Below are 22,571 nucleotides of genomic sequence, written 5' to 3'. Positions count from 1 at the left end.
CTGTGGCATTATTTTCTGCTTTCCATTACTGGTCATTGCCTGTTACACCGGATAAATTAAATAGCTATTTGAGGCAGTTACAGTACCTCCTACTGCAGGTGTGTGTGGGTCTAATATTAGAGCCGATACAAAGACCTGCCCAGCAGAGTTGAGACTCCACTGGGACTTTGGTCTCTTCATTAAAGTTACTGGGAGGCCACTCCAGCTCCTGCTCATTGAAGTGGGGAGAAGAAGCGCAGTGGGTTGCCTGGCAACAAATAAAACACATTAGTTATAGAAGTCTGTGAGGCGCTAACAACATGACAGACAATCATTGATCACTGCTTTTAATGAAACACTACAGGCAAATATGCTCTGGTTCATTTTGAGTTTGGTCTATTTTGCCTTTATGATATATTTTATATCAGACTTATGGAAATAATACACAAAACGTACACAATAAGGTGTTTATTTGACTATTTGCATCTGCAGATTTATTTCTTAATTCACCAACATTTATAATTTGTTCTGATTTATTTGCATATGTTCATAAATCATTATTGGCCTGATTCATAAGTAATATATTGCTTAAAAAAGGGTGAAAATGTACTTTTTAAATGGCTTTCAAAGTGTTCGATCAGTAAAAAGCATTTACTTTAGGTCAACAAAATGAGACAAACCTTTTGAACCGTGCCTTAACCAATGTTCAGATGTTTTGTTTTGAAAAAGTATGCAAGTTCACCAATATTCAGAAGGATAAAGCCCCCTTTGCATATTCAAACTTACATTTTTAGAAAACTTGCGTTACAAAAAAATAGAGCCCTTATGTAGCCTAATGGAAGAATATTTAACACTATTCCTCTGTTGTGTGTGCCCTTTACTCTTAATATATTCTCAAAGAACATATAGTAGATATACGATCTGTGCAAAGACATTATAATTTTAGAACAGCTTCAGTGTCCTTGCTACAAATATAACCCCCCTGGGTACTGACCAACTTTGCTTCTCTAAATGATTAATCCACTGAGGGCTTGTCTGGCGGCTCGGTTGCCCCCAGCGGACTCTTCCAGTTATTTTGGAAACTCTCTTCTCCCCTCGGTCTTCTCACCAGCGATGTGTTGACTCTCCTCTCGCAGCGGTCAGCCTCTTGTGACGGACGGCTTATTGATCCGACGATCTGGACATTCCTCGCCTGTCCGGAGAACAAGAAGCTTTGTTTGTGCAAATCAGGTTTTCCTGAGAAGACAAGAGGGAGGAATGGAAACAAAGACCCTGAGCGTTTAGACGACCCGGAGCATGGAGAGGATCTCAGACCGGCCTCAGGACTTCTGGGAGCTGCAGGATCTGACTCTGGGGATCGTTGAGATTACATTTCGATCTTAAATTCAACGGGAAAAGATGGAGCAGTATCTGGAGCTTTGAAGAGTTTGAAGAGGGAGTATGGACACCTTGAGGAAAAACAAAAATCCATGGAAGCTTTATGAGACAGAAGTGCCACACAGCAGGTTTTGGTGAGTTTTCTTTGGCTTATTCTTATGTATATGATGTTAGAAAATGTAACTGATCACTGTTTATTTAATGTCTTTATCCTGTAACCACACACACACACACACACAAACGCCTGTTTGACCTTTTTTGTATTTGATAGGCTCTGTAATATTCCACAATTATATTATAACATTTCTATATGTTATCTTAATAATATCAGAAATATCTTAAAGTCCAAACTTTCCACCATTTTATGATCTCAAAGCTAAAAAGAAATCTCCATCCTTCCATAACATACAAGTTAAGTGAAGTCTTCTATAAAGTTGAACATTTCCATTTTATAATTTTTTGGATTCACATATTTTCTCCACTCAGACACAGCTTCACCAACTCATTCAGATTCAACAGCCTTCTAACACTCCTTTTCAGCAAACTTAATACACTTTTATTACTTAATTGTTTTACGGTCCCATTAGCATTAGTGAGTGTGTATAGAGTGTAGACGTGGAAAAAGCCTCACAATGCGTATAGTCGTCTCCCCGAGCAACAGGGCCACACAGGAGCTGCTGCTGGGGGGGGGGGGGGGGGGGGGACGACGACGACGACGACGACGACACTTTGATCTTCTGCATTTTTAAACACATCTCCCCAAACTTAATTATTCCAGATTTTGCAACATTTACCAAGTGCACTCATTAACACCTTATATTCAATTTACACATTTCTTTACTCATTGTAGGCTTCAGTTTAGTGTGTTTCATATAAGACTTTAGAATGTGATTCAAAATATATCTTTGATCAGTAGTGTGTTGTTCCAGTGCTGCATTCATTTGTACAGGGACCCAGTAACAGACCAGATGTCAGTGACTTGATTTAATAACAGTAACAAGAAGTCAAACCTACTAACATGAACTTAATAACTTACTAACAAGAACTTGGAACATTTTTGTGTGGCTTTACTTGTAGTGATGGACTCAGACCTGAATTTGCAACAGTTATTGGGTCTGCATACTAGTACCTGAATAATATATCAAGGATTAAAAGACTAATGTCGCAACAGGATTTAGAAAAACTTGTCCATGCTTTTATTTTCAGTAGACTGCAATAGTGTATTCACAGGGCTCACTAAAAAATATGCTGATTCAAAACGCTGCTGCTTGAGTTCTCACTGACAGAAAAGTGGATCACATCATTCCGGTTCTGAGATCATTACACTGGCTTCCAGTCTGCCAAAGAATTGATTTTAAATACAGTTTTTAAATCACTAAATGGCTTAGGACCGAGGTATATAGACGACCTGCTCCATCACTATGAAGCATCCAGGAGTCTCAGGTCTTTTGGGTCGGGTCTGCTCTCTGTTCCGAGAATAACCACTAAACATGGAAAAGCAGATTTTAGTTATTATGCCCCAACAATTTGGAACAAACTGCCCAAATCGTGCACGTCCGCTGAGACACTTCCTATTTTTAAATCCAGATTAAAAACACACCTATTTGCCGCTGCTTTTAATTGAGCTGCCCATACTCACACTACAGTATGCCTTTTTAGTCATGTATTCTGTACCTGCTGTGTTTATTTTTTTATTTTATTTCATTAGCTTTTTATGTCTGTTTTTAAATGCCTTTTTAATAATGTATTTATGCTGTATTTGTTCTTAAATGTCTTTTGCTTTTAATCTGTAAAGCACTCTGAATTTCCACGTGCTGAAAAGTGCTATATAAATAAAATTGCCTTGCCTTTACTTTAACTAATTATTACGTCCTGAACGTGTTTAACCAACTGTACACCTGCACACACATGAAGACGTGGTAGAATAAGTGCTTAGATATTTAAAGTAAATTACTAAGTAAAACAAAAAATGTCCTGCATTTTGTTGGAATATACTTATTTCCTGTATATTTTAAAGGTGGGGTACGTAGGTAATTCACTTCAGAAACACTTTTTGTTATATTCCATGGAATGGTCTTAACATCCCGATAGCAATGAATATAATATATATTCAATATATATTAATATATGTAAAAAGCACGACCAATCATTTTAGCCGGCTAAAATAACTGGATGGCCTACCTGCCTGTCAGCCTTCCATCTGTGCACAAACTGATCTCGTGCCCTCATTGATCATGTGCACGTTCGTGTGTGTTGGAGGAGGGGCTCTGTGAGGAAATCTGAAGGAAGGGGCAGATTTCTTGGTTATGGCTAGAAAGGATCCGTCTTGTGTAAATATGACGTCACGTTCTCGTTGTAACTCTCGTTGGAGCGGCTCGGAAACACACCTACAGCAGTAACATGCAACATACACATTAATGCAGCAGTAATATTAATAGAGAAACATCAGACTTAATAGTAAAACACTGCAAGGGAACATTGTATTGCACCAGGATCTATCTTGGGACTTTTACTGCGACAACGTTGACTTGCCTGTGAATAAAAAATAAACCAGTGTTGGTGATCTACAGTGTTGTCATTCTTCTTTGAACAGCAAGACCGCTAACACCCTATTTCAACAATCACACTCCCTGTCATTGACATAATTAATAGATGGTTTAGCTTCCCACCATCATTTGCCCACTGATGTTAACGATCGTAACTGAAAGGCTGCCTGCCAAACGTAAACATTCAGCCACGTGACTTGCAAACTATCTCGAGAGTTTTACACTAGACGGATCCTTTCTAGCCATAACCAGATTTCTTTCGGCTGCGTACTTTCAAATTCTAGCGCACTCGAGCTGGTTTCTCCATTCTTACCTACCCTACCTTTAATGTCCTGTACTTAAAGTACTCATTATTTATTATGAATCCTGTCTAAAAAATAACGTATATTATAGTGAACTATAATTGAGTGGATGTAATTGGTTACATCCCATCATTGATAAGAAGTAATGCATTAAAAAAAATATCCAGACAAATAATATTTGACCTTTAAATTATAATTTTGCCGCAGTGATCCAGCCTGTGGAGTGAGTCCTCCAGAGAAACTGACCCCCGACCACCTGCAGCTCCTGAGAAATGCATTTACCCGTCAACAAGCTGAGGAACAGACACATGAAGAGAGGCCGAAAGGACGGAGCGTGAGGAGCAGAGGAAGAAATGAAGAGCTGGGAATGAAGTTAGAAAAGTTTCGGGAGGTTATGAGGTCTGTGGTCGGTCCAGATGTTGAGGACTCGTGGGTCGAGAGGTTCTTCAGTGAGGTATACAAATGTCTTATACTGATCAAAAAGACATCATTTAGGAAGACTTCCAGATGATATAATGCAGGTCTAACTGTTTCATTCCCAGGTAGATATCAGCTGTTCGGGGCAGGTGAGGTGGCAGCAGCTGTGCTCCTACCTGCTGCTGGAGTTCACTGAGAGAGAGAGAGCCTCCATCCCCAGAGCCGCTCTGCTGGACAAACAGCCGCTGATCAGACTCTGCTCCCACAACAAGGTGCAAGTCCACAGGACACTGAGATCTGGGGAGAAGAGAAGGTGCATCTTTTAGGATGCTTCAATATTTAACAATTACACTGGAAGGCCAGATGGGGGCGCCAACATTAAGGTCACGTTCTTTTTAAAAGGCAAACAGATGCAAAGTAAAACAAATCTCCTTTTTACTTTGATGAAGCGAGCTCGTTTGTTATTTGGTTCCTGACGCCAACCAAGTTAAATGACTCAATACAGAGAAAAGGGGAAGACGATACCTATAGTTTCAGATTGTGATGTAAAAATCTAAAAACTCATCTCTTTCGAGTCCACTTCGAGCAATAAAATGACTAACAAAGCACTTGTATACTAACAAAGGACTGGCTTATCTAAAGCTAGTTGAGTAGCACTTGAAATGTTTTGGCTCTATGAAACCTGATGTACTTATATGATTCTGTTTTCTTCTACAGTAGTTTGTATCTTCTTGGTCGAATGCACTTATTCGCTTTGGATAAAAGCGTCAGCTAAATGCAATGTGTTTCCCACAGAATTTGATTCTATTTGTGGGGGCACCGCATCGCACCCCCCCCACCCCAACGTTCTTGTTGCTCTGTGTTGCGTTGTTAATGAGTGAAACACACAGGAGTTGAGGATCTGTGGGGTTTATTCTCCCAAAAATATAATTTACAATTTAGGCATTTAGCAGACGCCTTATTCCAAAGCGACTTACAATGACCGATTACAGGGACATTCTCCCTGGAGTAACCGAGGGCTAAGTGCCTTGCTCAAGGGCACAATAGTAGTGGTGTTCCAGGCAGGATTTGAACTCGCAAACTTCCGATCATCAGCCCACCTCACTATCCATTAGACCACCAAAAAAAAAAAGAATAAAAAAAAAAAAAAAAAAGAAGAAGAAGAAGAAGAATTTTTTTTTTTTTTATGAGATCCATTTGTGGCGGACGATATTTAATTGTGGCGACCCACCACAAATAAATCAATGTATGGGAAACACTGAATGATGTTTTAATTTTGAAAGGCCCTTACAAAAAACATGAATTCAACTGTTTACTTTCTTACTGAGTACTTCTTTAAAAAGGAAAATACCGTACTACTGCATATATCTGACGAAGGTGTGTTACTGGATAGGTTGCCAATCAATATAACAATTATAATGTATTCAACTATCAAGCATTGTGTAAGAATTGATGTTGCTTTGAATCAGCTGCATGTGTAAATAGTTGGTTGTTAGAAAAGCATTAGCTTGCTGTTTGTCTGTCAGCTTAGGGAGGACTTCTGAAGTGTTTTGTGTATTCATTTTACAGGTAAGATACTTGACTGGCCTTTAACAAGTAGTTAAAATTGGTATACAAGTATCAAACACATTCAGCAGTTTCTACAAATGATAGTGAATAAAAGAGCAAATGCTGCAACTAAGGCCGAAACATCTTAATTCGTAATGCACCAAAAGTTGACTGCAGCATCTGTGTGGGTGTTTCTGAGCTACATTTTCCAATATTATCCCTATACTTTCTTCTGCATGTTGTTTTTCTAATAGTAAAACTTTCATTACTTAATTCCTCTGCAGCGGGAGCCAACAGTGCGCTTAGTCGCCGTCTCCCACCCTCCTCCGCTGCGCTACATTAGTGTCAGTAAAGGAGGTCAGATCAGTGTCTGGAGCAGCAGCCTCCACATCCTCAAGACGCTCGGGGTGAGAGACATCATCATACTTTCAAACTTTAAAACACCAACATTCATTAACAACACACTCAGACTTTTTTCTATATATTGACTCCAGCTTGCAGGAGACCCCACAGAGGAAGTGGCGAGCACGAGGAGGTTCAGGGGCTGGACCTCTGATGCCGTCTATATGGGAAACGTACACGCGGTTGCCATAGCTACTGACTGCAGGGACTTGCACTTTATAAATGTCTCGACTGGCGCTGTGTTTCAGGACGCCCACCTTTTTGGTATACACATTCAAATGTATTTGTACTCAAACCGATAGATTCCTGCACTTTAACTTTATCTGCATATTGACGTATGAATGCTTGTTGTTTGTATGTTGTCTCCTCCTGAATGTTGTACTTCTCTTGTTTGTTATTTGTATGTTTGATGGCACCTTAAAAAAAGGAGTAGCTCTACTCATCTCATTGTACCTGTATAATGACAATAAAGGATTCTATTCTACTTGATATTTAAATTTATTTTAGCCCAAAAATATCAGTTTTGAACAGTTTTTTTGTCTCATATGAAGGGTTTCGAAGTGTCCCGACAGCACTTTGTTACTGGCATGATGCTCAGGTAGGACCACACCTTAATGAGATATATTCACTCTAAATGCATAAACTCATTACTTAAACCTGTGTTGTTTTTCCTTCCCAGTCTCCAGAGCATCCCTCTCTGCTTCTCATGGGGGATGACAAAGGAGGAGTCCATCTCCTGTGGTTCCTGAATCCATCCAAAGGTCTTTTCAAGAGTCCTTCCAAGACAGAGAGCGGCCCACAGAGGATCTTCTTCCCAGTAAGATTGGCCCTGTGTACAGTACAGCAGAAAGCAACGAGAAAAACACTTACTTTTACAAACCACACCCACAAAATGTGTGTGTTGAACACCTGCACGTTTGAAAGAACATCCATAACATTCATCTGTTTGCAACTCATATGAATATTCCAATGAATTGTATATAGACCATTCTGCACTATTTCTATTATTTACTTGCACCATTATCTGTTTTTATTGTGTGGCATTGTCTGAGGAGCATGTGACCTAAGATGTTCATTGTCATAAGACTCATAACTACACTGTAGCTATGTACAAATGACAGTATCGACTTGAATCTTGAATGTCCCTTTTGGTGTCTTTGGCGACACCTATGGTGACATGCGATAATTGCAGGTGTTTTTTTGTCTCTTTTACTTTGGATTGCATGTTTCATTGTCTGAAAACATAGCTTTACACTTTGTTTGTTCGGCCCTATTAACAGAAAATGTTACGCCTTTGTGCACAATTGCCATAATTCTGCTTAATTTGGGGTACTTACCACAGCTGGGTGATGGAAAAACACCTTAATAACTGAACACGGCTTGTACTTTTTCAAGGAACTGTCACCAGAGACAACCAGTTCATAATACTGCAAATCAAATTGCTTTCGTCAGAGCAATCACCATTATTTTTGCCTCATTTAAGCTTCTTACAGAAATCGTTTCAACCCAAATCTGTGTGGGTGTTAACAAGCTACATTATTCCTATACTCTCTTCTACATGTTGTTTTTGTAAAAGTAAAACTTTCATTACTTAATTCCTCTGCAGCGGGAGCCAACAGTGCGTTTAGTTGATAATCACCATTTTCTTTTTGCCTAATTTCAAGCTCTTTAAAGAAATAACTTCAACCAAAATCTTTGAGATGATTACTTGAAGCACCTATGTTATCCACCTTGACAACAGGACCTCGGTGAACACAGCAGCATGGTGTCCTACCGTCACATCCCCAGCGTCCACCAGGAGCCGATCACCAGAGTGATGTTCGAGCCCGGCACCAACGTCGTCATGACGTCATCAGAGAGTGACAACACCTCTGTAGTTTTTATGAACGTGACACTGAAGCAGGAGCCTTACATTTGGACATTTAAGCAGGTAACTGACATGTTTTAAAATAGGTTATTATATGTTATTTATTCCTATTAGTTCATATCAATACGTATCATTTTGATGGGCCTTTTAGATGGTAGGTAGTTTTGTACATGTTATCCCTAAATATTTTACTTGTAGTATATTATTGTGCTCTTTTGGTGTATTGTATGTAGTATGTTTTTTTGCATCCTAAGTTTATTTCTAAACATTTATTCCCCTATGAAAAGTAGTGAGAGGAAACATCATGTGAAGAGCCAAAAGGCAGTGTAATGATTTTTGTTGTTATCCACTTTTGAGGTCATATGGAGGTCACAGTACTGCGGTCTGGGTGACCCTGACCTAACTCTGGGGGTTGAGTCTGTCTTGCACTCCATTCAAATTGTTTATAAATCAACGAATTACCTATTTTGGCTAAAATCCAAATAGTACATAACTCATCCCTAGCTATTTTTATCTAGAGGCAAAAGTATTATTTTGTTTTTGCTCTGGTTGACTCCTGCCCCCCAAACAGAGGCAGACAGTGACTGTGGAAGAAAGAAGTCAAGCTGGAGCACAAAACATTATTACACTGGGTGGGGATGCTTCCTGTTATTTTTTATGAGCACACTTATGCTATTCTCCAAATAACAGTCTGGACTTTTTAACAATGAAATCTCCCCAGTTGTATTTACTATTTTATCCCCCAGTGTTATAAGTAAAGGGCAACGTTTACTGTCTTAATCCCCTCTCAAATCCACTTTTTCATGTCTCTGCTACATCAACATGTGTCCCCTCTGTGTAAAGAGACTCTGAAAGTTTCTATAAAAAAGATTCTCTCTCTCTTTGTCCTGATCCATTTCTATAAAGACCTGTCTGAAAATGAGCTGATCAGATTTTGGCCACTTTATGATGTCATAATGTTTTTTTGGCTTGTGTAACCATTAGCCAATCAGCAACCAAGGTACCCCCCCCCCCCACACCTTATTAACTGAATCTCCTCCTAGAGCACCATTGAGTTCTTTTTAACCAAATATCCCTCAGAGGGGCGGGGGGAGGGGCTCCTTATTTTCATCTAACGTAACAGGCAGAGAATCAGCACTTTGGAAACAGGGCTGAAACAGAGGGGATTATGGGTAATGCTGCAATGATCTGTTTGGTATTTGGAGCCAAACACTTCAGAGACATGTTTTGTATATATCTGAGACCTCTAATATATTGATGAAAAACAGTATAATAGCAACATCTCTGTCTATCTGTCTCGTTTCAGGGAGCTAAATGTTTTGACTACGACGCGTCTCTGCAGCTGATGGTGACAGGAGGTTGTGACCGGGCGGTCAGACTGTGGACTCGTTTCATCACCTCGCGTCCCGTAGCTTCGCTGCTCGGTCACCGCACCGCCGTGCTGGATGTTAAGATCTACCAACCTGTGGGGCAGATCCTCAGCTACTCCAGAGATGCTGTGAGTGCTGCTAGATGTCCCATTTTCACAGCCACGTTAAATGACAAAAACTATATTTATAGGACTAGACAAAATGTCAGTCAAATTTACATTTCACTTTGTTTACAGTGAACTTTGGCAACTTCATTTCACTCAAAATACTGAAGGTGCGGAGAGAATCTTAAAGTAAGAATGGAAAGATGAAGAAATGATTTAAGAGCCGTTATGTTATTTACAATATATTATCATATTGGTAATTAAAATGACTTACATTTTCGTTTTTTAAATATTGTAGTTTTTGTCTGTAAAACTGGTAATCTGCAACACCTCTGTGTGACTCATACAAAATGAATTTAAAATAGAAAACTGGCTTTCAAAATATTACTTCTATTGCTTTTTTTTCAATATGTCAATCGTATTGGTTTTTGTTTTGAATATCACAACAAAGCATCTTTATTGATTTTTCTTCTAGTTAATGTCTTTTGTCCTTTGTCAGGAGCTGAGGGTTTGGGACATTTCCAGCCATCAGTGTCTGAAGAGCGTCGCCCTGCAGTTCCCCTGCCAGCAGCCGGGTCGAATCCCAGAACACGGAAACTTCCCCTTCCTGTTGCTGAGCCCCCCGCTCACTGAGCAGCCTCTCTTAGCGGTGGCATGCAAAGATTATCTAGCTGTGCTCAGTCTGTCTGAAAGAAGGACAGGAGGGGGCGGATGGTTGACCGATGAAGGAAGGGAACCTGGACCAAATATTCAAAGTGGTCCCCCTCTCTCCTGTGCTCTGTACAACCCCACTTTGAGACAGGTGGCTACAGGACATGAAGACTCGTCTGTGTCTCTGTGGGACGTCGAGACGGGGAGGAGGCGGCTTCAGATCCTAAACGCTCACGGAGAAGAGGGGATCACCTGCATGGCACTAGACTCCTCCCACAGAAGACTGATCACTGGGGCGCGCAACGGCACCGTTAAGGTTAAACACCACTTTTCACTATTAGTTTGTGCAGAAATACTGTGAATTTGATACAATAACGTGGTAGTGATGACATATTTTAGTAAGCCAACCCATATGTTAGCAGTGCAAGGGTGATTAAAAGATATGGGCTTTTTTTGAATAGTTTATAAAATAAGATTTGGGGCAAACACAAGTGATATTTACACTTGTTCAGAAAGTTAATATCTTCATAATAAATAAACACCTTTATATTAGTTGAAGCATTAATGCAATCGCTGGAAACAGGAAGCTTACGTTAAAGGTGGGGTATGTCATTTTGGAGAAACCAGCTCGAGTGCGCTAGAATTTGAAAATACACAACCGGAACAAATCTGCCCCTTCCTTCAGACTTCCTTACAGAGCCCCTCCTCCAACACACACGAACGTGCACATGACCAATGAGGGCACAAGATACGTTTGCGCACAGATGGAAGGCTGACAGGCAGGTAGGCGCTAAAATGATTGGTCGTGCTTTTTACAGTGCCACGGCTTCCACAGATGACATTTTTTTATTTATTTATTGTCAAAGCATTTAATGTATTCATTGCTATCGGGATGTTAAGAGCATTCCATGGAATATAACAAAAAGTGTTTCTGAAATAAATTACATACCCCACCTTTAAGCTATAAACCAATAACATGACGATCTGTAAAGCTCACTAAGACAAGTGTTTTGTGACATGGGCTGTATAAATTAAATCTGATTTGACGAGGATCACTTGATGACTTCCTGTCACCTGCACTAAGCTAAAGGCGGCTAATGTTCAGCATGATAACGAGCAGTATTCTCATTTAGCCATTTGAGGGCAACCGACAATTTTAAGACGCGTAGGAACTTCTGACTATTATTTATATTTACTCAGTATTTACTAATGTTAAAATCTCATAAGCACCTGTTCACAACTCACCCTATTTTGGTAATCTAACCAAAAACCCATTCAAAAGACATTAACTGTGTGACGAGGGAACAAGAAGTGCAAATGCTAATTGATTTCCAGGTTCAGGAGTCATTATAAGAGCGTACAAATAGTTTGTTAATTTGCAGGTGTGGAACTTACTTAACGGCCTGAACTTGCACAAACTGGAGCCCGTCGACACCTCCGAAGTCACCGGGTTGACCTGTCTCCATGACAACCAGCTGTTGGCTGTGGGATGGAGCCGGCGGGTCGCTCAGTACGACGTCGCAGCTGCAAAGGTACAATTAAAGATGATTACAATTTGATAATCAACCACTTTTTAAACTAGAAGGATTTACCACCAGGGTGAACAAATGTTCCACTGCTATGTTTGATAAACGGGTGTTTAATGAAAGACAATATAGAAAGATACAGTATCTAGAAATATGACATGAATTTGAAGCACATGTTTGTTGGCAGTCTTATTCCTCCTGCTGTTGCTTGGAAGGTGGCTTGGATTTCAAAAGTGAAGGAAGTGTGTTTTGGACTAAATACCAGACACAAACAAAATAAAAATAAAATGCAGACATTCTTACATTTTTATCGGGCATTTCTGCTGGGTCTCTTCTGGGGAGTATGCTCTTCTTTGCACCGCCAAGTGAAACAGCAAATTCCAGCATTAAATCCATTAACAAAGCAGCACACATAACCTAATAACCAAAAAGCTTGACTCACACTTAAGGTCGGCCACAAGTTTCTTCCCCAGATGTGGAGGATGAATCCCACACAAACAGCTGTCAGTGACTAATCTGATCAAGTCTTAAAACAATGCTTGAGCTTAAGTTCTTTAATTAAATCAGCCTAGAGTAGAAGTAATATTGGATTAAATCTAATAGATATGTTGTTAAATCTGTAATACCTTTAAAAACAGACCTCTTGTGTCTTTTAAGTAAGTAAAAATGTCTAAAACTCCACATGCTGACCCCCTGGTTTGAAGAATTAAAGTTGAAGCATTGCCAGTGCCAGTATAAACACACATATGAACCGATGTATGTTATAAAGAAGTCCGAATGTGCATATTTTGGCACCTCAAATCCTTATGTTACATTTGACCTCTCCCCCTTCAAGCAACATCTGCTCTGTCTGCGGTTAGATCCATCCCTTAGAAACAGTAGTAACATTCAGTCCTCGTGCTTTTCCAGCAAATTCTCCGTGCTGCTTTCCCCCCACTCCCTCATAATGTTTCGCTCCATGTTTCAGCAGAGGCGGGTTTCCAATGTTTTTTTTAGGAGTAAATGATATCAGCGAATGATGTTGTAAATTACCCTGCATGCACCTGGGGAGATTAAAGACATGTGTGCCATGCGAGACATCTGCAGCTATATTCCTCTGAAGTTTACCATGCTGAGCCTCCAGATTCATTTTCAAGAGCTGACCTCACTGTAGCCCAGAGGTGTAAACAAAATCAGTAAAGCAGAGAGGGAAATGGAGCTGCTTTCCACAAGGCAACACAAATAATTAGATGTTGTTTCAGACCGCTTGTAAACTGTCACATGGTGGGAAGCCATGTGCAGAGAGTTTCACAATGTCAGGCAACAAGTTCACCCACACAGTGAAAGCCTGGAGAGAGTACTTTCTGTCTTCTGAGAAACTTTTTCGAGCACAACAACAAGAACAACTCCTGCTTTTCAACCTGAAAACTGCACACAAATAAAACACCAGTGCATCCATGACATCATCGACCACATTGTATTCAAATCTGTGGTTGGCAGGTGTTCTTTGGGTATCATTGGGCAAAAGATCCAGAATATTTCAGCATATAATTCAATTCATCTGAGAGAAGAGTACTTCGTTTTGCCTCAGTTTACAGCTTTTGATGAAAAGCCAATAATATCAATCAAGAAAAAGGCGTTCTATTGGCTCTTCTACACATGCATATGCAAGTGTGTCCCTTCAGATAAGAAAAAGCCTGATAAAACACTAAATCGTGCAGTAAAATGAGCTACTCCACCATTGGAAAACATCTGCCTACATTTCAAAGCAGGAAAGACAGACTTATCAAACAAAGAGTCTGACAGTTAAAGGTCAAAACAAGGTCAATATTGGTGTGAAAACTTTAACCGTCTGCCAACCGTAGCGGCTCAGCTGGTGTTTAATACTTACATGTCTATATTTACCTCACATATAGGATTTGTATGTGAGAGCAGACATGTCGTGGAAGTCCAGCGGAGTCCACAAATCTGACATCCTGGCTGTGAGTCAGTGCTCTCCTCTGGGGGTCATCGCCACAGGAAGCTATGATGGAGAGGTCGTTATCTGGAGGCTGGAGACACAGGGGCCGGTGCTCCACCTGCAGAGACCCACACAGGCAGGGTGAGAAAACACAACGGTGATGTAAAGATAGCAAAAGCTGTAGTCACAGCAGATCACAATCACTCAAGAACTGCACGTAAATACATGTTTGAGGTGCTTGTACTTTGCATTTCCATTGTATGTTACCTTAGACTTCCCTACAGATCAGAGGAAATGATCGTGCTGCTTGAAAAAAAACATAAATACGCTTATGAAATACAATTTGTTTTTAAAGATTAAACAAGCATGGCTCCAAAAATGTGTGACCCCTTACATAGGGGTCTAGTTGGGGCTCTTCATCACATTCAAAGGTAGCATAATGCAATATCTCCCATATGAAGCGAAGGTCAGGAGAAAAGGCAAAAATGAAAAATACAAATCATATAGCAGACATTTATTTTTTCATCTTCTTTCTCTAACCATTAATCTCACTTCTCTAGTCTGGGGGGAAACATTGTTTGTGTCAAAAGCCCTTCGTCATCACTGGTCCATTGTTGTGGCCCTTTTGTTTATTTCTCTGCTTATACACATCTAGAGCGGCGCCCCCTGTGGACGGCCTGCTGTTCCTGCAGCACCGAGCCGGCAACAGGAAGTTGAGAAACCGAGGCGTCCTGGTGTCATCGCAGGCCGGCTGTCTCTGCTTCTGGAGCATCACTGGACAGACACACACCTATGGTGAGGGGAGAACACGGAGGTATGATGAATCTAGGGGCAAAAAAAGATTCATGAAGTTAGAACACAACTCTCACACCAGGACAGAGGTTGATGCACCAGAGCAGTTGACAAGCAGCTGTCAGGGTTGAATGCTCCTCCTGTGAGATGGACTCACAAACAGACAGAGAAGTGGCAGTCAGGCTGAACTGTGGCCGGCCGCCTCTACCATTCCTGCCAGCCCTCAACTATTCCTCTTTCCAGGGCCCGCCTGTGTTTAGCGGTCGGGGATTCATGAACTGTGAGAGATGCATGTGTGTATGAGCTGGCATGGGAGTGAGCCAGTGTGTGTGTGTGTGTGTGTGTGTGTGTGTGTGTGTGTGTATGTGTGTGTGTGTGTGTGTGTGTATGTGTGTGTGTGTGTGTGTGTGTGTGTGTGTGTCTCCAAAGAGGATTTTGAGAGTGTGACATAATTGGGAGATGTGTGACATAACATTCAAGGGTAGTGATTTGTCTCAGAAGTATATTCGTCATTGAAGTCAAGATAGTATTATCCTACAAACTGAAAACTCCTGAGCTCTGTAAAGTGTTTGCAGTCCACATATTTTATATATATTGACAATAAGAAGTATTTTGTTCTACTGTACCGTATTTACATTTTGTTTCATCTTACACATAAATAATGTACCTTTACATTTTTACCAGAGCAACTTGCACAACTTACTTATTTTCTACTTAAATGCATTGTATGTTGCTCTGCTGGAGAAGCCTTGGACTTTTTATTGCCAACAGCTGCAGCTATTGTGCCAATGACAATAAAGCCTTTGAAGCTTGAATCTTGTATTCCTGAAACTGGCACACACCTGAGTAGCTAGATTGACTCGCATGCAACTTCCTCCCTGTAGACTTTCAAGAACACAAACAACAGCAGACTCTAGCAAGAACCATTTAGATTTAACAATGCGCATTTCATTTTCTTACCGTCTGATTTCAGGCCAGTGTTATTCTCCAGAGCAGCCCGGTGAGCGTGTTTTGAGCCTGAGCTCGGATCAGCCTCAAAACACTATCCTGGTCTCTGGAGATACAACCGGCTGGCTTCAGATCTGGGACATCAGTGACTATGGACTGGACGTCCAACATGATGAGAGTGTAAGTTGGAGTCAATCAAATCAAAAGCGTGTAATGTACGGTAAATCCGCCTTTACCTGAGGTGTTCTCTTTACTCACAGCCAGTGTGCGAGCGGCCTCCTCTGCTGCAGCGATGGAGAGCTCATGAGAGATCGATAGTGGACGTGGACGTCCTTGAGGTGTCCGGCAGGTTGTTCGTCCTCACAGCCTCGAGTGATGGCTCTGCTGGACTGTGGACAAAGGAGGGAGATCATGTGGGTTTCTTCGGACAGGAGGTTATGTGGAATATCTCAGAGCCAGAGACTTATCAAAGGTGAGGCTAATGAGCTTGTTATAGCTCACATGTGAAATAATGTGAACATGTACCAAATGGTATTAAAATAGTTTTTTGGGCACTGTTGGCGAAAAAGTTCCATAATAATATTTAAGTATAAAATGCATTGGGTCTGAGAGGAAACTAGATTTCTGCACCTCTTGCCTCTGTTTACAGCTTTTGAAAATCTAGCCCGTGATGGAAAACCATTCACACTTGTGGTGGGAATTTATGTATCAAATGTGGATAGAGAATCAAACCATTCAGCTGTCTTTGTCGTATTTGATTTCTTGCAAGAAAGTTCAGTCAGTCATACAGAGAGCATACAGCGTCTGCAGAGTGAAAAGACGTAGAGTAGAGTTTGGGTTGCATATTTAAACGCAGAGAGAGGAGAAAGGGAGGGACGAAGCTTGGTGATAATGAAAGGAGGCCATATCAGGATGTTCTCAGTCCGCCTGAGTTGAAGGTCATACTGTTGGAGTCTAACTAACACTGCAACAAATGTTCTTAATAAGGAATTTTCCCAAGCTTAGCAAAGAAGTGAAAGTAGTACATTTAGATAAACATTAGCAAATAAGAATCACACAACGATATTATTAAAGTGAGTATAACGTTTTTATTACACACAACAAACGTTTTCCATTGGACATAAGTGCATGTCCCTTCAAATTAGGAAAAGCATGCTTGAACAAGAAAATCCTGCAGCAAAAATAACTTCAATATTGGCGATTGTTGCTAATAGATTAGCCATCTGCTAACCGTAGCGGCTGAGCTTCATCCTTCATGCTTCCATGTTTGAGGGCATGAATGCTTAAAATACAAGGATAAAATGAGTCAACATGCTGCTTGTGAAGCATATTGAATCATACATTCCAAATGTTGAGGATAACGAGTGTAAACGTGGCAGCCTTTGGGGGATTTTAGTATAACATTGGTGGAGTCAACAGGAGAGTCCCACAAAGTAAATGATGTCAAAAGGGAATGGTTAATTCAAAATCTAATAAAGACGGAATATGTCATGGGTGAGTGCTTCCATCAAAAGAAAGTTCCCTTGTTGTTTCCACAGGAGTTTGAGTTTTTAATAGGAACTCCAGTTTGGTTAAAGATCATAAACTCTGGCTTGGCCCAGGCCCTTTGCTTGAATGTATTTCTGTCACATCTTGAGTAAAATGAAGTATAAAGGAAAGAACTCTCTGAAATAACTTACATCAAGACATGAAAGCAGTGCACTAAAGGGAAAGACTGAGTTAGCACATTATATAGCACGCTTATATAAATGTTGTGGTTTGGGGTCTAAGAGGCAATTATGTTGTTTGCATTAACTTCCCTGCACTATACTCTTTTTACTCTCTGTGGCTTCTGATTGGTCGACCATCCAAAGAGCACTAGAAAACATTTCAATGTCTCTGCAGTGCAGTAGCTCTTCCACAAGTGTTTTATAAATCTCCCACTTATTTTTATAATGCATCAAAGAATTCCACATAAGAATAATTGCACGAGAGGTTTTCTCAGGACATTTAGTTTTAAACTCATTTTGCCACAAAAGTCTCAAACCGTTAGATGTTTTTTTAAACAGCTAATCAGAGAAAAATGTAATATGTTGAAATCACCGTCAGTAGGTTTTTATTTACCCAGAAACTAAGTCCACACACACACACACACACACACACACACACACACACACACACACACACACACACACACACACACACACACACACACACACACACACACACACACACACACACACACACACACACACACACACACACACACACACACACACACACACACACACACACACACACACACACAAAGAGAACACAGAGTACCCAAGCGTGGGCCAGTTTAACCACAGAAATGGAAAACAGCAAACGTTCTGGTTTGAATCAACACACTTCAACACTCACACAGGTATCAGACAAAAATATCATCCAGCAATGAGCACTGATCCGTTCTAGTTCAGTGTCACGGACAAAATTGGGAAACATGTGCAATCTAAAGTAAACAGCTGTGTGTTGACACGTCAAATAATGATATCTCTTTGTTGACATTCATAGAAAGGCTCAAAGAAAACTGAAAGGAGACACAGAGGACAGGACTGAGAGTGACGAAATGGGGCTCAAAGGTCAAGTACCTGGACACGCCTTCAGGGATCGAGCATCACAGGAGGAATGCTACTCTGAAGGTAATCTATCAGTGCAAACAGATGTTTAGAAATGCTGCACACACACACACAAGTCCTTTCCCTGACCCAAGCAATATCCAGTCCCATTTGGCTCTGTCACTTTCCAGTAATTACCACTATTGCTAGAATCCCTCTACACGAGCATGTGTGTATATAGAAAATAGTTGTAAATGTACAGGTCAGGAGGGCCTTCCAAGCTAATTAAACCTGATACTCTGATTATTTCATGTCCAATTTCTCCGCGTTATGGAGAGAAAAGTCAGGGCATTCCTCACATTCTCCTCTTCTGAAGTCTGCAGCTCAGCTCGGGAACATTTGGGCAATCTTCGGCTCCAGAGACGAAAGCCAGATCATAAAAAATCTAATTAAGCGCACGCATGCTGAAGGTTCATATGTGTGTGTTTGTGCAAAACATTTCCTACATTTTCCGTTCACTGTCTCTCCATTACTCAGAAGTTGCCAAAATAAGCGATTAGCTGTGCTCTCTCTGCAACCACACCCAGGCACAAACAGTTAAGTACACACGGACGGACACGGACACGCACGCACACACACACACACACACACACACACACACACACACACACACACACACACACACACACACACACACACACACACACACACACACACACACACACACACACACACACACACACACACACACACACACACACACACACACACACACACACACACACACACACACACACACACACACACACACACACACACACACACACACACACACACAAACGTTGTCTCCTGTCATCCACTGTAGCTTCACCCACCAGCCTGGCAGAGAATGACCACGAGTCCATGGTAACCTGTAAACACACAATCAGCAGCCGATGAGTGTAAGCACTTGTCAAACCCATCTCAATGGCCTTCTTTCCTTCGATCCACCAATGCACCCAACCATCGAATGTGTGTGTCAGTATCTGTGCAAGAACTTCTGCCAGGCGGTAGCTTCGTGTCACAAGAGGAGACGTGACGGATCGCTGTTGATTGGCTGTTTTTGTCCCCATCAGACTCTGGCCCTGCATTAGACAGATTTGCGGATTACGGGTAATTTTCCTTCCCTACTTAAGTACCTATCTGTATGTTCTAACAGACTGCACAAACAAATCATCTATAATTATATTTGTATTGCACTTGTACTGTATGTTCTCAAATAAAGTTTGACATTTCGCAAAAAGTGATATTTGCTTTCTTGCTTCTTTGATCCTTGTTTATGTTTGTACGGTAAATATGAAGCCACAGCCTGCAGCCAATTAGCTTAGCTTAGCAAAAGGACCGTAAGCTAACACAGTCTCAAAACCCACTCATTAACACATATCTTGTTTGTGTAAAAACTGCAATTTATGGTTTTAAGAAGGGGTTATATGCCAGTCTACCGTATCAGACGACTGTATTTATTTTCTAGTCATCACTGTGAAATTGCTAGGCGAACAGCCCTCGAGGTGATGGTTAGATGTTGATACCTTAGCTTAGGACAAACCCAGGCTGGCTGTTTCGCTTAGATTCCAGTTGTTATGCTAAGATAAGCATACTTTGTAGCTCCAAAATGAACAGGTAGACCATTTTATTGGGACTTGAAGTGCTTGCTTTTAGAGAAAAATGCCATAATCTCTATTTGAGTTTCAAAACGCTCCCCTCATGACTGCTCTAGTATGTAGCCTACAGTAAATACTCTAAAATTGGAGTCCTAATTGTATAGGTTTGTGGACATCGAGAAGCAGCCAGGATAAAAATACTGGTCAGCCCACTATAATATATAGCGACTATTTTAATGTCTCGATCAATTCTGGAGGAATGTGAGGGCGCAGCTCCACTTCCTTTTATCTCAGCTGTGGCTGAAGCGCTCCACGCTCAGGCTAAAGTTGTCCAGAACGTTTGATTTGAGGGGATAATAAAAGAAAATGAGGAATACTGCCATTCTGCAATGAGACAAGTCTGGGTTTGCATGGATGCCTTTCTCGCCTCCTCTTTTTCTTGTTTTAACTTAATTTCTCTCAATCTTTCTCTTTTTTAATCCTCTCTTCTCTTCGCTGCAACCTCCTCCCTTTATATTGACTGCATTTCTGTATGTGCCAATTTATGTGTGCTGAAAACTGAGAAGTCATCTCTTCCTCATCTTTTTTTAAAGTGAATAGTCTTGTCATTTTTACGCTGAGAGTTAGATGAGAATATTCAAATTCCTTGTGTTTGTAGGAAAAAATGAAAGATAGAGTCAGCAGTCGATTAGCTTAGCATAGAGACTGGAAATGGCTAGTGAATATAAAAAGGAAATCTTCCGTCCAGCCTAGTGTTTCCAAGTCGTATTATTGTTGGCGGCGTGTTGCAAAGACAACCAGATCGAATCCGTGCTATCCGTTTTCCTGCTCAGCAACAATCAACAACACATGACAGAAGAGCATTTTGTTACTGAGGTGGTTTCACTGCCCGCCTATTGAACCACTGGGGATATTTTGTAAAGAACTTACTGAACATTGATACTCTTTGGTAACCGGTGATGGCTACCAATACTGAAACATAATCCTACCTTCGTTCTGCTTTGATGGAACAATGGTTAACACAGTTCCTTTGTGCCCTGAATCGATCCTTCATGTCCCTGGAGAACAGCCCTGAAGGCAGACAGAATAACAAAGTGAAACTATCGTCATAGCATTACATCGTTCCATTAATATTTAATGTATTATAATAATTGAAAGCAAAAAGCATGTCTATTGCCACTTTTGCATTCGGTTTGTTAATATGTTTGTTTCATTCTTACAAAACTTGACATGTAGTTAAATTAGGGTGACCAGACGTCCCCGTTTTCCTGTCCCCGGTTGAAACTGTCCCCGGAAATGTCCCCGTTTTTTTATATAATAACGTGCTTTTGATTGTGTTTTCCGAAATGTGGGGGCTGGCTTGACCACAGTCTGTTTACCCAGTGTTTCCTGAAATGAAATGTTTTATTTCACCTTGCTATGTGTTATTAAAAAACGGGGACATTTCCGGGGACAGTTTTAACCGGGGACAGGCCAATATAAATGGGGACTGTCCCCGGAAAACGGGGACGTCTGGTCACCCTATGTTTTATTTCATTCTGATAGATCCAAGCTAACTTTTTCGCCAATCATAAACTATGCTAAGCTAATGGTAGGCTAATTCCCAGATTGGTGAACTACTGCTTTAAAGGTGGGGTAGGTCATTTTGGAGAAACCAGCTCGAGTGCGCTAGAATTTGAAAATACACAACCGGAAAAAATCTGCCTCTTCCTTCGAGCCCCTCCTCCAACACACACGAACGCGCACATGACCAATGAGGGCACGAGGTAAGTTTGTGCACAGATGGAAGGCTGACGGGCAGGTAGGCCATCCAGTTACTTTAGCCAGGCTGGCTCAGATGATTGGTCGTGCTTTTTACAGCGCCAGGGCTTCCACACATGAAATTATTTGATGTATTTATTGTCAAAGCGTTTAATATATTCATTGCTATCGGGAAGTTAAGAGTATTCCATGGAATATAACAAAAAGTGTTTCTGAAACGAATTACATACCCCACCTTTAACTGTTTTTATCACTACATGTTCCCCTTGTATTTGTGAAAAAGCAGCTTCACAATACTCTTATTGTGTTGTGTTTTATCAGCAGTGTGATATTTCTTGATATTTGAGACTTTCTGGGTCATCCAAACAAACAAAACATGAGCCATCTCATCTTTCTCCACCACCCTGTGCTCATCATCAAAGCTCTACTGAATTGCACAAATAGTCGGCAGAACACTCAATGCTTCATTCACGCTTGCTTTCTTCTCATATTCGATATTGCATCTTCTAAGCACGCTTGCCCGCTCATCCCAGTAATCGGGGTTATTTTAAGCAGCGGTCCGGATGTTTTGCAGGGTTGGAAGTGAGCTGTCTTTGGGATAAACACAAACAGACACAGCTGGGACAAACAGGGCCAGTCATAGACTACACAGGCGTAAATGTGTCGCATTGTCAGAAATATCACCAGTTTTTTAGTAATTAGCACAAATTCAGTGATAACGTATAAAATAAAAAAAACTAGATGACACATTCATACATTTCTCAGTGCTTTGCCTGTGACAGTGGGACCTTCAATTTAAGTTTTTTTTTTACCTAAAAGTCATTTC

At 40.8% G+C, this 22,571-nt stretch overlaps 1 protein-coding gene and 1 long non-coding RNA gene across 4 annotated transcripts in view; one reads left to right on the top strand and one right to left on the bottom strand.

Annotated features, from left to right (window-relative positions):
* Positions 1–1,088: 1,088 nt before the first annotated feature.
* Positions 1,089–19,615, top strand: LOC307024567 (cilia- and flagella-associated protein 337). 3 transcript variants are annotated; one of them, XM_079658821.1, is made up of 17 exons: positions 1,089–1,490; positions 4,412–4,658; positions 4,747–4,893; positions 6,454–6,576; positions 6,664–6,835; positions 7,123–7,169; positions 7,251–7,388; positions 8,313–8,501; positions 9,745–9,936; positions 10,415–10,879; positions 11,946–12,095; positions 13,985–14,169; positions 14,684–14,823; positions 15,794–15,948; positions 16,029–16,240; positions 18,301–18,428; positions 19,210–19,615. In XM_079658821.1, the coding sequence occupies exons 1-17, from the start codon at positions 1,420–1,422 to the stop codon at positions 19,281–19,283; spliced, it is 2,835 nt and encodes a 944-aa protein (XP_079514947.1). In that variant the 5' UTR covers positions 1,089–1,419; the 3' UTR covers positions 19,284–19,615. The 3 variants fall into 3 exon arrangements, with proteins under 3 accessions (XP_079514947.1, XP_079514946.1, XP_079514948.1); XM_079658820.1 differs by having other exon boundaries at positions 10,412–10,879; XM_079658822.1 differs by lacking the exons at positions 18,301–18,428; positions 19,210–19,615 and having other exon boundaries at positions 10,412–10,879; positions 16,033–16,221.
* LOC307024569 overlaps positions 14,720–22,571 on the bottom strand; it is a 21,652-nt gene continuing 13,800 nt past the window's right edge. Inside the window, exons 2-6 of the long non-coding RNA XR_013803918.1 lie at positions 20,974–21,055; positions 19,186–19,255; positions 16,005–16,157; positions 15,781–15,924; positions 14,720–14,853 (exon numbers count right to left, since the gene is read on the bottom strand). This is a non-coding gene — a long non-coding RNA (uncharacterized lncRNA). The remainder of the gene's footprint in view (positions 14,854–15,780; positions 15,925–16,004; positions 16,158–19,185; positions 19,256–20,973; positions 21,056–22,571) is intronic.

Source organism: Notothenia rossii (genome assembly GCF_949606895.1).
Source record: "Notothenia rossii genome assembly, chromosome: 11".
Classification (NCBI taxonomy): Eukaryota; Metazoa; Chordata; class Actinopteri; order Perciformes; family Nototheniidae; genus Notothenia; species Notothenia rossii.
This window is presented reverse-complemented; position numbering and strand designations above follow the sequence as displayed.

Coding starts and splice junctions, on each gene's coding strand:
- LOC307024567 (XM_079658820.1), top strand. CDS start 1,420: ATGGACACCTTGAGGAAAAACAAAAATCCATGGAAGCTTTATGAGACA. Junction 10,880..11,945: donor CGCGCAACGGCACCGTTAAG/GTTAAACACCAC, acceptor GTTAATTTGCAG/GTGTGGAACTTACTTAACGG. Junction 14,824..15,793: donor TGGACAGACACACACCTATG/GTGAGGGGAGAA, acceptor GTCTGATTTCAG/GCCAGTGTTATTCTCCAGAG.